The sequence below is a fragment of the Phoca vitulina genome, unplaced genomic scaffold, assembly GCF_004348235.1.
Source record: "Phoca vitulina isolate PV1807 unplaced genomic scaffold, GSC_HSeal_1.0 scaffold1, whole genome shotgun sequence".
NCBI classification, from domain to species: domain Eukaryota; kingdom Metazoa; phylum Chordata; class Mammalia; order Carnivora; family Phocidae; genus Phoca; species Phoca vitulina.
The window spans coordinates 38442677-38457618 of record NW_022589704.1 but is presented as its reverse complement, the minus strand read 5'-3'; the positions used below and the strand labels follow the sequence as shown (position 1 = coordinate 38457618).

General features: G+C 43.4%; 1 protein-coding gene across 8 annotated transcripts in view; it reads right to left on the bottom strand.

Moving 5' to 3' along the window:
- HECW2 (HECT, C2 and WW domain containing E3 ubiquitin protein ligase 2) overlaps nucleotides 1–14942 on the bottom strand; it is a 357621-nt gene that overhangs the window by 107259 nt on the left and 235420 nt on the right. For all 8 annotated transcript variants that reach the window (XM_032405743.1, XM_032405753.1, XM_032405716.1 and 5 more), the window contains 3 exons: nucleotides 12513–12613; nucleotides 10727–12076; nucleotides 9401–9496 (listed from right to left, as the gene is read on the bottom strand). In XM_032405743.1, coding sequence (XP_032261634.1) covers nucleotides 9401–9496; nucleotides 10727–12076; nucleotides 12513–12613 — 1547 coding nt within the window. The remainder of the gene's footprint in view (nucleotides 1–9400; nucleotides 9497–10726; nucleotides 12077–12512; nucleotides 12614–14942) is intronic.

The window sequence follows — 14942 nt, the reverse complement described above, 5'->3', positions numbered from 1 at the left end:
TGGGTTTTCCCTGACATGCTAGAAATTGGGGCTAATCACATATATCTCACTGCGTCATCAGGCACCTCCTTCAGTCCACTTCAGGATCTGTTGTGATCCGTTAGTAAACATACCCTGTGTGTGTAATACCCCCGCTTTAAAGAATCTCTGAATGTAGAGAATCCTTCCAGATCTGTCCACAATGCCCATCTTCATATATGAGTGCCAGTGTTTTATAAATACAAGTTGTTGTTATCATAAGACTTTGGATATTTGCATTGAAATTGGTGTCAATGATTGTCACCAAAAATTGATTTCTCTCTCTCTCTCTCTTTTTTTCCAGCTTGAATGAAAGTATAGCTGGAAGCTTCCAAGTGCATATTTACATACAATTCTGGTAAACGTAGGGGCGCCTGGGTGGCTCAGTTGGTTAAGCGACTGCCTTCGGCTCAGGTCATGATCCTGGAATCCCGGGATCCAGTCCCGCATTGGGCTCCCTGCTCGGCAGGGTGTCTGCTTCTCCCTCTGACCCTCCCCCTCTCATGCTCTCTCTCTCTCTCTCATTCTCTCTCTCAAAATAAATAAATAAAATCCTTAAAAAAAAAAAAAAACAATTCTGGTAAATGTAGTCTTCAGAAGAAAATAATGCTAGCCCACTCATCAAATACTATCATTATCTACAAACTTCCATTTGCACTTTCCCAAAGATGAATACATTTTCAGAACAAGGGTAATTACTTGCCTTCAAGCTCAAATAAATACAACGTTTTAAAATATTATTTAATTTTATGTTTAAGCAATCTCATTAAGTCTGTTCACCTTTGTAAACAAATATATAAGTGCATGTTCAGTAGAAACAGAAAGCACAGTGATCTTCAGAGCCAGACCGACCTCCTCTGTGGCTCTCTAAAGGGCCATTCTCCTATCAAAATACACAAAGCACGAGCTGATCTTTTCAAAAGGCAAAATTTTGAAACTGACTGTAGTTGGGAAGTGCAATTTATACATAATATACAAAAACAGCAGAAGGATGCCTGGGTGGCTCAGCCAGTTAAACGTCCAGCTCTTGATTTCAACTCAGGTCATGATCTCAGGGTCGTGGGATCAAGTCCTGCATCTGGCTCCATGCTGGGTGTGGAGCCTGCTTGGGATTCTCCCTCTCCCTCTCCTTCTGCCCCTTCCCACCCCCACTCTCTCTCTCTCTAATAAATAAATCTTTAAAAAACAAAACAGCAGAAATCTATTCTTTAACCAGCAAAGTTTTTATACATCTCTATTTCTGTGTAAAATATATTTTGAAATTAATAAGCACCTTTCTCCTTAGCAGCTCAATTATTTCAAAACTACCCATGTCATCACATAGCTTATCAACAGACACCATGGGTCTAACCCTGGAGACTAGGAGGACGGCATGTTTGCTCCTGACGCCCTATGGCATTTACTCTGGAGGTGAATAGAGCAAGTATTCTAACAAAGTTCTCAGGGTTGGAAAGACCTGAATGGTAGACCCCAGCCAGCAGCAGCTGATTACTGAGGGCTGCCTCAGTGGGGGGGTGGAAAGATCTGTTTTTGTTGATCCTAGCACATCGTAATTGATGACAAATGGCAAGAGAAAGAAAAATTGGGCTGAGAAAAAGCACCACACAGACAAAAAACAACTCAGTGTCACTCAGGCTCCAAGGTAACACAGACTTACAATGAACCAGCCTGCCAAACCTGAATTCTTTGGACACAGTTGCAATCTCATCAATGAGACATTTCCAAAAGACCTCGTGATCAGCCTGCCATAAGCTGACAAATAGGAACTACATTAGAGCCTTTTCAGAAACCATTTTCCAAAACCCTTTGATCTATTCCATTGTTTTGCTCTGCTCTTTGCATACTTTCCCATCTCAAAGATTTTGAGAACCAATTATTCCATCTCATTAGAGCCAGGATAATTCAAGCACATAGCATATGCAACTCAAATGCACAAGAAAACAAATGGCCATTTCTTTCCCCAAAAATGTTTATAGTAGCTTCCAATTTTAAAAACGTAGAATAGGTCAATTAGGGATAAAAACAGAACTGAAGCCAACTAAAGAAAGTAGAAAGAGAGGTGCTGCCAAGCTCCCAAGATAAGCTTATAACTCAAATTTGGCTCTAAGTTTTCTGGCAGTTAAGGCAGAAAAGAAAACACATTGTGGCATACTTTCCATTTTCTGACAAAAGAAAGTAAAAAAAATATCTTCAAAGATAGAACTTTTTCCTTGAACAAACTACATAGGAATTTACCCCACAGAATGTGGTCTCTATAAGGGCCATATGGGTAAGAAAATGGGGGAGGAGGGAGAGTGGGGAATCTCTGCATATATTTACCACTACACTTTGCACATAGCATGAAATGAATGAACAAATAATTTCAATAACATAAAATCATAACAAAGAGATTCTTGTGTTCGCTTTCCACAAAGTCCAGGAATAACCTTAATGTATTTCAACAAAGACACCTCTGTGTGCCATGAGAAGAACAAGAAAATGAGGTCCGAAAATTTGCTTTCAAAGAACGTGGGACATTGGAGGCACATTAAGACTATCCCTATCAAATGTCATATCTTTAAATTGAGGCTGTTACTTAAGATCCCATAAAGAGAAATGCTGTCTTGCTGATTTCAAGTGGACACTTATCATCAGATTGAGAAAGGCTGTTCTGTTGTTGACTCTTACCCAAGTGGTCAATACCCTTCCATCCAGACAAAGACAGTAGAGGTGCCTATAGGAAGATTAGCTCTCTATTGTATCTATCAAAGTTTCTCTGCAGGGTGGAGAGAGGTGGGTATGGTTGCTTATAAATTTTTATATTGGGCCTGGTTTATTCTTGGTACAAGTAAGCATATGAGAACTCATTGCCCAGCATCAAAGTTTTCTTTCAGAGACCAGGATAAAATCAGACAGGCAGGATTAGAAGACTGGGAACTTGGCATTTACTTCCTTGTCTTGCCACATTGTAAAGTGGGGTGTATAATCAGTGTGCAATGAGTCTGAGAACAATGTATTGGGGTGCATATGTATATGCAGTGCACCAAATTGGGAAGTAGAAGGCCTGGGGCCTCTGGCCATGGCTTTGTCACACCTTTGCTCCATGACCTTCAATAAATCACTATACCTCTGAACCACAGTTTCTTTACCTGAAAAATGAGAGGGCAGTATTATACCTTGCTAAGATCCCTTTCAGTTCTAAAATTATAAGAATCTTCAAAATGACACCCATTTTTCTACATTAGGTTTAGTAAGAACCTATCAACATCTTATGTCTAGGCCAGAATTTGCAAACTAAACTCTAATTAATTTAGCCGTATAGAGCCAGGGGCTTTGGGGTCCTGAGAACCATCTGCCAACTCCGTGTTGGCCACCACAGCCCCAGTGTTACCTCTTGTGCCCACTGGTCTTCCACACGAGATTTTATTTGCATAAAGAGCTTCATGGCAATAACAAGGTTTGAGAACTGGTATCTACAGAAACGCTTCTCAAAGTGTGGGACTCCAGCAGTAGGTATCAGAATCACTTTGAGGATCAATAAAAATGCAGATTCCCAGGACACACCCTAGATCTGGAAAATCAGACTATCTGCAGTTAGGACTCAGTCATCTACATTTTTGACAACCTTCCCAAGTGACTCCTAGACACACTAAAATGTGAGGGACACTGACATAAATTTATAAGAACTTAAAGCAGCTAATTTACTAGACAAAGCCATGGAGCTAATGCTAGATTTCTCAGAGGTCACAACGTATAGGCTCACAAGAAACTAAACTTCATCCTAAAGACTCCGAACTGAAATCCAGGAGCAAGTGGACTGGGAGATATCCCGAGACTCAAACAGAACAGCCCCCTTTAAATAGCTGGACAATAAGGGGGAAATTAGAGTTGCAAAGTGTGTAAAAGTTCGCCCAGGCCACTGTCACAGCATTAATCCCTAGGCAGGCACCAGAGGGAGGCAGAGCAGGGAAGGTCTTGGACATTTCCAACTTTTAAAATCAGCATTTGTGGGAAGGAACAGGAGTCGTCCCTGTGATCCCTCTTCATCCCATCAGGCATCTTTCCCAGTCCTTTCACACCAGACCTTGGTCTGCGCTGGACCGTCCAGCTGGCTATGAAATGAAGCCGTGAACACATCTGGGAGAGTGTGGAGACTGGGAAGAAGATCAAAGACTAGACATAAAAGATGGCATTTCTGGGGAAGCATGAACCACGTGAACCAAGGGGATGAGAGGACCACAAGTGGGACTTGAATTAGTTATAACTGGGTTTAGAAGGATGAGGAACCTGAACTTTGGGAAGTAAATGTATAAGCCACTATAAGAAATTATAAGAACCATGGTGTCTTCGCCACATGGTGAGATGATAAAGTTATAATGAACTGAAGGTATTCTAAGGAAAAAATTAAGCTTTTGTGGTAGATGCTGGACAGCAGTGTTTAAAAGATTAGTTTTTCCTTATTTTAACACTCAAGGAGGTGTATACCATTTGTACAAGTACAAAAGGAAGTTATCTATGATTTTGGGAGGCAGCATAGTAGGTCTACTTCCCCTTCGGGAGGGCAGGTTAGTGATCGAAACGGGCCCAAAGAGACTTCTAGGTGCCCGTCATGGGGCACCGGTGCACATGTATGCTCAGTTTGGGAGTATTTAGCAGGCGGAATGTGCTCTTCTCTGTATGTATATTATATTTAAATAAAAAGTTAAAAAAAATCTCAAACAGCTGCCTATGGTGGACCTTAATAGCCAATTTTTAAAGAAAGTAGCTTTTTAGATTAAAAGTATGAATTCTTCTCTTAAAATTCACTTTTAGGGGCGCCTGGGTGGCTCAGTCGTTAAGCGTCTGCCTTCGGGTCAGGTCATGATCCCAGGGTCCTGGGATTGAGCCCCGCATGGGGCTCCCTGCTCAGCAAGGGGCCTGCTTCTCCCTCTCCCACTCCCACTCCCCCTGCTTGTGGTCCTGCTCTCGCTATCTCTCTCTCTCTCTGTCAAATGAACAGATAAACTTTTTTAAAAAGTAAATAAATAAAAATTCACTTTTAAGCTCTAGAAAATAAGAGGCCCTAGCCTTAAACATACTAGAAAGTTAGATTAATTACACCTTTCAGATTCACTGCCTTACTTTAAACCTTCATTTCAAAGGATGCTTTAATAATGAAAGTGCACAACCAAAAAAATGATAAACATTCTCCTGTGTTTTTCCAGACCTGCCCATTTGAACCTGCCACCTAAGTAGTACGCTAGTCCTAACAACGTGGCAATAATCCTGGGATCCTACAAGAGTCCAATAATCTAGATGGTTCATCGTGAGTCTAATCCTATTCCTACACTTTTGGGGGAAAAACACTCAACAGTTCCTTACTGTCCCCAGTGCAGCAAGGGATTAAGTCACAATTATACTGGACCCAGTAAGAAAAATAAAATGGGTTTTCAGAAGGGGCTGAGCTGACATTTCTTTTTTTGCTTCTCTTAATGCTAAAATGACCAAGATCTGTCATGCTGATGATGTTCCAGGGGGCTTCAGCCCTGACCTGCCTCCAGCTGCCAGTGCCATCGATCACCTCAGAAGAAGATAAGCAAATTCTGAAGGCGCTCAGTGTGGATTCAGATTTAAGCCACTTCCAGGGAAGGCTCACCACACTGCCATGCTGCCCTTAAGACCTGGAGTGTTCTTATGTTGTATGGATCATGAGAGCATCTCTCAGCCAGGGATTGGAGTTACATAGCTCACAAGGTCATTTCTCAGGGCCCGTGGCCTAAAGCAAGAGTAAGATTCTGAAAACAATTGGTAGGACATCGTTACAATTGTGTCATCTCTGTACTAAGTCCAAGAACAGGTCCCTGATTCTGAGATAAGAGGAATTAGATTAGAGGCTGAAGCAAACAAACAAGGAAAACTGCTTTGCATAAAAAGAGATCAAATAGATGTTCAGAGACTAAGTTATAACACTGATGCTTAGACCACCACATGATCAGCTGTAACAGGGAAAAGATACAGCAAGGGGTACCACTGAACCCCCTTAATTGAGTTCGTAAGTCCTCAGAGAGAAGCCTAAGTTTGCTGGGTGGTTTCTTCACTATATGTTAGCACACAAATTTCAATTAAGGTGAAAATAAGCTCAAATAACAATAATAATTAGGAAAAGAAAAAGAAAGAATCAAGAATGAGGGGCGGGCATCAAAGCCCAAGGTACAATGTTTCAGCAGCCTGCCCCACAGGGTTGTGGATAGCGATCGACACAAGGAGAAAAAAGTGCTCCTGAGTCTGATACAAAAGCTTAACAGAGCAAACCTGTCTGGGCTATGCTCATATTGTCACTACAACCACTTTTCTTCTATTTCAGGGCCCCTGGGGAAGAGTCCTGCTGAGTAATCTTAACCCAGAAGAAGGAGAAGAAAGTTGAGCACTTTTTGAGCCTTCCTAGGTTTGACCTCAAAACACTGCAGTAGAATAAAGCTTCAGGGAAACCCCTAAAGCCTCTGATTTAAGGTGATGCTTGCACCTAATAGATAACACACCACCACACAAGCCACTACTCTGCTTCTAAGTAAGCTTTCAGAATTTATATTCATCTACCCACACAACAGTCCCTTCCCTTCTAATCTTAGATCAGAATACCTGATAGAGGAGAAGGAAGGTTTAAGACTCTGTCTCAACTTTTACTAGTATGGGATCGTAAACAAGTTACTTAATTTATCTGGGCTTCAGTTTCTCCATCTATAAAATGAAAGAATCATTTTAGCCAATTTCTACTCACTTGATCTACCTCATAAAAATGTAACAAAGAATAAAGAATGAAGCATGTAAAAGTGCTCTGTAAACTATAAAGCACTATGCGAGCTTGAATATTATAACTCATAGTGTTAAAAGTACAACTCTTAGCCTGAAAATAATTCAGCCAGGTCATTCAAGGGATGGACTAATCTGTACACTCCAACGGGATGCCCTGTGGCCGAGCCTCCCTGGAGACACTGCATGAAGCAGAGGCACGAGGCAGTGTGCAATGTGGAATGCCACAGCTCCAAGTCAGAGGCACGGCCCGAGGTGGTAGCAGAGTTGCCCAGCTGGGAAAGGAAGGCAGAGAACTGGTGAGGTTGGGGACAGACAACTAGCAGGGCAGCCATGTGATTAAGTAAGGTGTTGAAAGGATGAGACACACATGAGAATAGGAGGGGCTGAAACAGTGGGAGGACAGAGCTGAACAGTAATCAGGCATGCTCAGACCATAATCTGTAACCTAGCCTTGATATAGAAATCCCCAAATTTGTAAGTTGCAAGTTGCATAAAAGGGATTAAGAATTTTTCTCCTCTTGGGGCACCTGGGTGGCTCAGTCAGTTTAAGCGGTCAGCTCTTGGTTTCCACTCAGGTCATGATCTCAGGATCCTGGGATTGAGCCTCTCGTGGAGCCCTGCATAGGGTTCCACACTCAATGGGGAGTCTACTTGAGGATTCTTTCTTTCTCTCCCTTTCCCTCTGCCCCTCCCCCCCCACTCTCTCTCTCTCTCAAAAAAAAAAATATTTTTTTAAAAAAAGAATTTCCTCCTCTTCAGTTACTCATTAAACTGGATATACTATTAAATTGCTGTTTTGCTTTTAGATATATCAACTTATTAAAATAAACCAATTGTTTATTTTTTAAAATCCTAAAATATATTCTGTGTAATAAAAATACCAGTGTTTAAACAAATGCATTGAAATATCACAAAAAGTGGTCAGTTTCAGCAAGAAAGTACTTGTCTGTATTATGCAATCCGGAAAACAAAATCATGGTTCAGTAAAATTCAGAGCAATTAGATGTGCCCAGGAAGATGCCATTTACCCATACTCTGATGTGACACAATGCCTCTGAAACTCAAATTACTATTAATCCACATACACATATAAACAGAGCTCTTCCAGAACCCTCTCCTCATGTTCCCAATTCATTTTTTTCCTATTATATCTAAGTATCTCCCAGGGATATTTTTCTTTTCTGTCTCTAATCTTTTCTCCAGAGGTAAACAATAAAGAATTTTTTTATTCCCCCACCTGCTTAAGATGACATACTGGTTAATTAATCTCTTGGTCTATTTTTTAAAGTTGCTTAAAATATACATTTCCTATAAGTAACTACCTTCAATCATCAAAATACATGAACAAGGGGAGGAACTGTACACAAAAGAATTTCCAAAGGATCAAGCCAATATTTTGACCAATTGTACATAGTACTATTCAGCTTTTTTGTTAACACTCACCAAAACTAAGCATTCAGCATTTCAGCCCTACATATGCATAGTCCCACGCCCCCACTTTTATGTCTCACCATTTAAAAAAATTTTTTTTTAATTTGAGAGAGAGATAGAGCATGATCAGGGGGAAAGGGCAGAGGGAGAGGGAGAAGCAGATTCCCTGCTGAGCAGGGAGCCTGACACGGGGTTCGATCCCAGGACTCCAGGATCATGACCTGAACCCAAGGCAGATGCTTAACCGACTGAGCCACCCAAGCACTCCTATGTCCCACCATTTTTAAAACACAGAAGGCCAAGGGCATCAGCTTCTTGCTATGATCACCTATAAGGTGGGAGAGTTGAAAGAGTGAATAAGAAGAAAAAGCAATAATGCAGAATGATGTATTTTCCAATGTGTTCCCCTATAAGCAGTATTTACTGAGCTTTGTTACTGTTCATCAAAATGCTTGCTCTTACAGAGCAATACTGCTTTAAGGGATCCTGGACATTTAAACAGAGCTTAAATTATGTCCAGATTATGACTGGCCATGGGTATCGCTCAGACCTGTGGATACAGGTTGCACAACTATTTTTCCAGAATCCCTCATCCTCAACCATCCCCCCTTTAAGTGTTACATGTTTCTTGAAAGTGAAAGAAATGACCTATCTTTCAAAACCTCAGATAATTATCATGCTCCAAATAAATGGTAGACCAATTTCTGAAATTATTAACACTTCTCTGCATATCCCCAAGGAAAAAATCAGAACACTGTACTTAATGATTTAAAATGCTGTAAGTGAATAGAAAGAAGTGTATCACAAAGAGTGAGGCTTTTCTAAGAGACTGTACCAATTTGTCTCCTAACTGAAAATTCATGCTGCCGTTAGGCATAATTTTTAAAATTTTCTATTATGAACCCAACTGTCCCAAATATGTTTCCCAATTACAGTATTGACTCTACGGATATTACAGTATTGCTCCACCCCACCCCCCACCCGGCTGCCTCCTCATTCAGCAGGACAGTGCCAACAAGGAGTCGTCAGCCTAGCACTTTCCAGTCTGCAGCTGCTCTGCCAAGGGGCAGCCCTGAGATCCCTTTCTCTCATTCTCATCTTTTCGTTCCCGTGGGAAGGATCTGCCTGTCCTCCTTGCACCCTCCGAGCAAGGCGGACCCCTTAGCGAACAGGCGCTCACTTGGTGGAAGAGCCTCGTCCACCCTCTGGTAGCGGCTAACGTCTTGGCGCACCGAGGGCAGCGATCTCAGTGGCTGGTGGCCATTGGTTTGAGAACCTAGGATTAAACAGAAAAAGGTACTTGGGTAGTGTTTTCCCCTTCAGTGTCAAAACAGTCTTTGTGAAAAACAAAAACAAAACCAAAACAGCAACAACAAGACCCAACATAAATCCTAGAGCTAGTCTCTTTCCTCTCTTTAGTCTCCTTTTCCATATGAGGACCCAGAAACAAAAGAAAAGAACAGGAGCTGAATGCTCAATCAGAAGAGGGTCTTCTAGAGAAATGTCTCTCTCTCTACCCATCCCCCCCCCCCACTTTCTCCTCTCCTGGCTGGTGCTGGTCATGCGCCAATGTTTTAGGGCCACATAGTGGCCGCAAGATGATGAAGGAAACAAAAACAAAAATAAAAGGAAAAGAGGAGGAGGAGAAAAAGGGGATACTTTAGATAGAAAAATAAATTACAGAATAAGAAAATCATTCCCATTTCTGAGTCTGAGCTATTTAGGCACAGTGAGTTATCCTTAGACTTTCTGATGCATCAAAGGAAACATTCTACCAGGTCATGTTCACTGAGACATAATACAAATTTTATGTGTAAATCTGCATCCCCAGATACTAAAACAGCTTATTCTTCAAGTGTCAGAACGCATCACCTAACTTAGTTAACATTTTTCGTACTGCAGAAGTAAAAAATATTACAATTGATGCAAAGTACATATTAAGTTCTGTTTTGAGGGTTTTATACAAAGAGGAGTAACTTAAGATGTTCCTGAAAGCGGGGCGCCTGGGTGGCTCAGTCGTTAAGCGTCTGCCTTCGGCTCAGGTCATGATCCCAGGGTCCTGGGATCGAGCCCCGCATCGGGCTCCCTGCTCGGCGGGAAGCCTGCTTCTCCCTCTCCCACTCCCCCTGCTTGTGTTCCCTCTCTCGCTGTGTCTCTCTCTGTCAAATAAATAAATAAATCTTAAAAAAAAAAAAAAAAAATGTCCCTGAAAGCCTCTACACATTACACTGATGTTAAAGCTGTCTTTGGTTTTGTATCTACAAACCCAGGTCCCACTGGAGATTCATTATTGAAATTTGAAGACTACCATTTGACAGGCCTCTTATTTCAAAAACAGAAGATCTGTTTAAAAAAAGAAAAAAGCTAACTGTTGAGGACCAAGGTGAAGAAAAGAATTCAGATAACATGTGACCTGCAGTATAATTTACATTGAGGGACAAAACCCCAAGACTTCTCTTGAAGCGGTATGCTTGAGCCAAGAGCCATACCGACTTGTACATCCTACCTCCGGTGGCGCCCTCCTCCTGGGCAGTGGCCCCTTCACAAGCCCCGTGGGCATCCCCAGCATCACCCTCTTCTTGGGGCTGGCTCTCGGCAGCAGCAGCTCCCTCCAGGCTCCCCCGCCGCTGCCAGACCTCCCCCACCTCCTCCTGGTGAGGTGGAGGGGCCGAGTCTGCCCCTGGCCTTTCCTCCTCTCCACTGGGCACCTGCACCACAGGTAAAGCACTGGGAGTGCGTATGGAATCCTGCGACCCTTCAGCGGGGCCACTGCTGATGGGCTCTGCTGCACAGGCTCCATCTTCCTCCTCCTGAGAAGAAAAGGCCGGGGTTTCGGGAAAGCGTGCACTCTCAAGAGACGAGCACCGCGTGTCCACCGAGGAGAGCTGTGTGGTAACGCTCTCATTGCAGGAGCTGTCGGCGCCTTCCAGGTCGCTCTCACCCTCCGGCCGCGTGCTGGCCTCGCTCACGCTCTCTGTCCTGGCAGGGTCACTGGGCTCTGTTTCAGAGGATACCTGGGAAGGCTCAGACCCCTGATCCAGGGACTCAGTCTCACTGATGGCTCTGCGGCTTCCTCCTGACGTGTCGGAAGTCCCCGTGTCTGCCCCACTCGTGGGCTGATCCACCTCCTGAGAGCCACACAATTCGGTGCTGCCCTGGTCAGCACTTGGTTGAGACTCTGGGCCATTTTCACTTTCATCTGGGACTGGGCCTGGGGGTAAGGAGGCCTCTGCCAGCTCTGGAAGATGTTCTGGCTTATCCTCGAAGGAAGCGGCTTCATTTGTGGAGGCTTCCTCCACTTCCACTGGGTTGTCTTCTGGCTTTGTTTGTGATGTCAGGCTCACATCATCAGTTCTTGATGCCGTGCCAAACATTATTAGCCCTCCTTCCTCCTCCAAGGAAGATGGATATCCTAGGTCTTGCTGGAACTCGTGGTCTTCCTCATCTGAGTCGATATGAAGCATTGCATTGAGTCTTGTGTCAGTGGGAAAACTACTCCTTAGTTTTGGAGAGGCTCCCATGGACCTCTCCGAGCAGGTGGCCGTGCCCGGCCTGGAATGGCCATTGTGTTCAATCGCATCTAAGTAATCATTGAGTGAATCCTGACGTCCTCGGGGAGGTGAGGTCCTTGAAGAAGTAGAGGTTAATTCCTCTGTGTCTATTTCCAGAGTAGAGCTAGTCCTGAAAGAATGCTTGGGCGTCCCATCAGCAGCACTGTCCTCAGAAACTGGTCCATTAGAACAAACGGGGCTGTCATGATGGCCCCCAGGCATGTCCTCCTCATCAGAAGGGCTTCCTAGGTCTCCATTTACAGTATTGACCCCAAGTATTGTGCCAACAGCTTCTGGAGAAGCATCTAAAGGAGAAAACAGCATTTATTAAAACAAAGTGGTAATAACAAATAAACTTTTAATGTCCTATTCCTTTGCCACCCATCAGTTCAACAAATTCAGTCATCCCATTAAGGCCTCTTTACAGTATTATTGCCTTGAGAAGATAAGCAACTCACTCCTAAATGAGCATCTTGTTGGTTAGTTTGACATATGAAGTGTCTATGTTCACTATTACTAGAAATTCTATAGCCTGGTTTCCAAACACAGGCATAAACCTAAGAGATATTTTTTGATAAACAAGCTTGCCTATCTGCTTGGGAAACTTCAGAAGGTAATCATTTATTAGCTGTTTATTTTCAAAACAGGACACAAATTCAAATTCTATTCAAATATAAACTAACAACTGAGTAAGACTTAACAAGTTTTTCCTACAGCGATGTATTCACACAGCTATCTCACCTTCGTGCACAGAAGACGTAACCTCCACTTTAAACTGGAGGTACCCGCTCACGTGGTCAGCTGGGAGCCTGCGGCCAAGGTTGTAGCTGAGCATTTGATCGCTGCAAGAGGAGAAATGGTTCTTTCCTTACTACACTGGTGTCAGCCTTCACCTCCTCCAGCAGGCCACCCCCAAATCTCACACACTTCTCTTAAAACTTTCACACTCACCAGAAAATACAACGCTCGAAGGCATGTTATAGTCCAATGTAATATGATTCATTCCCACAAAGGAAAACTTATAACCCCCCCCGACCCAGGATGCAACGAAATCTTGTTATAAGCCGAAAATGCAACACAGTATCACGTGATTTTCTTAAAGGGGACTGATGTGCTCTCTCACTGCTAACAGTGACCAGGAAAAGAGCATTCTCAAGGTCATCAAGTAGCTGTGAAAGGCCTACAGTTTGGGGTATTTTTCGACTCAGGTATAAAAGCGTAAGAGGGCCTGGCTCCTCAGCATTTAGCACAATAGGAAACTGGTCCTACGAGGACACAACAGGCAAGGACTATCACACAAGGACGGGCGGGGTGGGGGGCACTTCACTACTGTACTTGAGGAGTAGGGGCTGGGAGTTAGGAGACAGCAGGGTGAGAAGTGTCTGCCCCTGACAGCCGCTGCAGCTGTGGGAGGGGAGCATGCCACTGGACCTCCCCTCCTCACCTGCAGAGTAAGGGGACTGGAGCTGCTGGCCCCCACCGGGGGGAGCCTGGCTATCACTGCTTCCCAGCATGCCTTGCAAGAGATGCTAATGGAGAAGCTAGGTGTGCTGCTGGGGTGGCGTCTTGTTGCCGCCCCACGAGGTGTGCTGGAGGGCACCCCACCAGGGCCCCACCTTGGCCCCCCACTCAGCCTACCAGCCTCTTTGAGGATGAAGTTGTCAATCTTTTTCAATTCTGTGTTTATTTAATCAAAGTCAAATGCAATTACATCATGACCTTGTCTGAAGCAGCTTGCATTCTCAATCTAATTTATTCTTAATTAAGGAAAATAATCAAAGGGATAGTACGAAATCATACTATCTCTGCTCTCACACTGCCCTCTACTGGCAACTTCAGAAGGAAAACAACACCTTGGCCTAATACTTGCACCGCTGTGCAGCTTAGAGCCACTAGTCTGCTATTTATTATTAATGCGCAGCACAGTTTTGTTTGTCCGTCTCTACCTTCTCAGGACAATTCCAAATAGATGTCACCCCTTTAAAAGACACACATGTGTGACTGTAAAATCCCGGTTCAGCTCTTAGGGATCTTTCTGACTTCTTAGCAAGAATTTCTTAAAACTGTTAAGATTATTTTCTTCTTCCTTTTTCTTTTCTTTCCTAGAAACGAGGTAATAGTTTTTGTCTCAACTGATGCTTTTAAAATGTCATCAGGGAAATTCAAATCAAAACTACATTGAGATACCATCTTACACCAGTTAGAATGGCAAACATTGACAAGACAAGAAACAACAAATGTTGGAGAGGTTGTGGAGAAAGGGGAACCCTCTTACACTGTTGGTGGGAATGCAAGTTGGCACAGCCACTTTGGAAAACAGTGTGGAGGTGCCTCAAAAAATTAAAAATAGAGCTACCCTATGACCCAGCAATTGCACTGCTGGGTATTTACCCCAAAGACACAGATGTAGTGAAAAGAAGAGCCATATGCACCCTAATGTTCATAGCAGCAATGTCCACAATAGCCAAACTGGAAGGAGCCGAGATGCCCTTCAACAGATGAATGGATAAAGAAGATGTGGTCCATATATACAATGGAATATCACTCAGCCATCAGAAAGGATGAATACCCAACTTTTACATCAACATGGATGGGACTGGAGGAGATTATGCTAAGTGAAATAAGTCAAGCAGAGAAAGTCAATTATCATATGGTTTCACTTATTTGTGGAACATAAGGAATAGCATGGAGGACATTAGGAGAAGGAAGGGAAAAATGAAGGGGGGGAAATCGGAGGGGGAGATGAACCATGAGAGACTATGGACTCTGAGAAACAAACAGAGGGTTCTAGAGGGGAGGGGGGTGGGGGGATGGGTTAGCCTGGTGATGGGTATTAAAGAGGGCACGTTCTGCATGGAGCACTGGGTGTTATGCACAAACAATGAATCATGGAACACTACATCAAAAACTAATGAAGTACTGTATGGTGACTAACATAACATAATAAAATTAAATTAAAAAAATATATATCATATATTAGAAAGAAAAAAATAAATAAAATAAAATGCTTTGGTTTCCCAATGTGAGTGCTTCACGTGCGCCACGCGCACTCTGCTAAGGGCTCGCCCTGCACTGTCTCTCAGCCTGGCAGGCAGGTGGCAGCTCTGTTTTCTAGAGGAGGCCACCAAGGCGTGGGGAGGGTAAGTGACTTGTCTAAGGCCAGACAAGTAC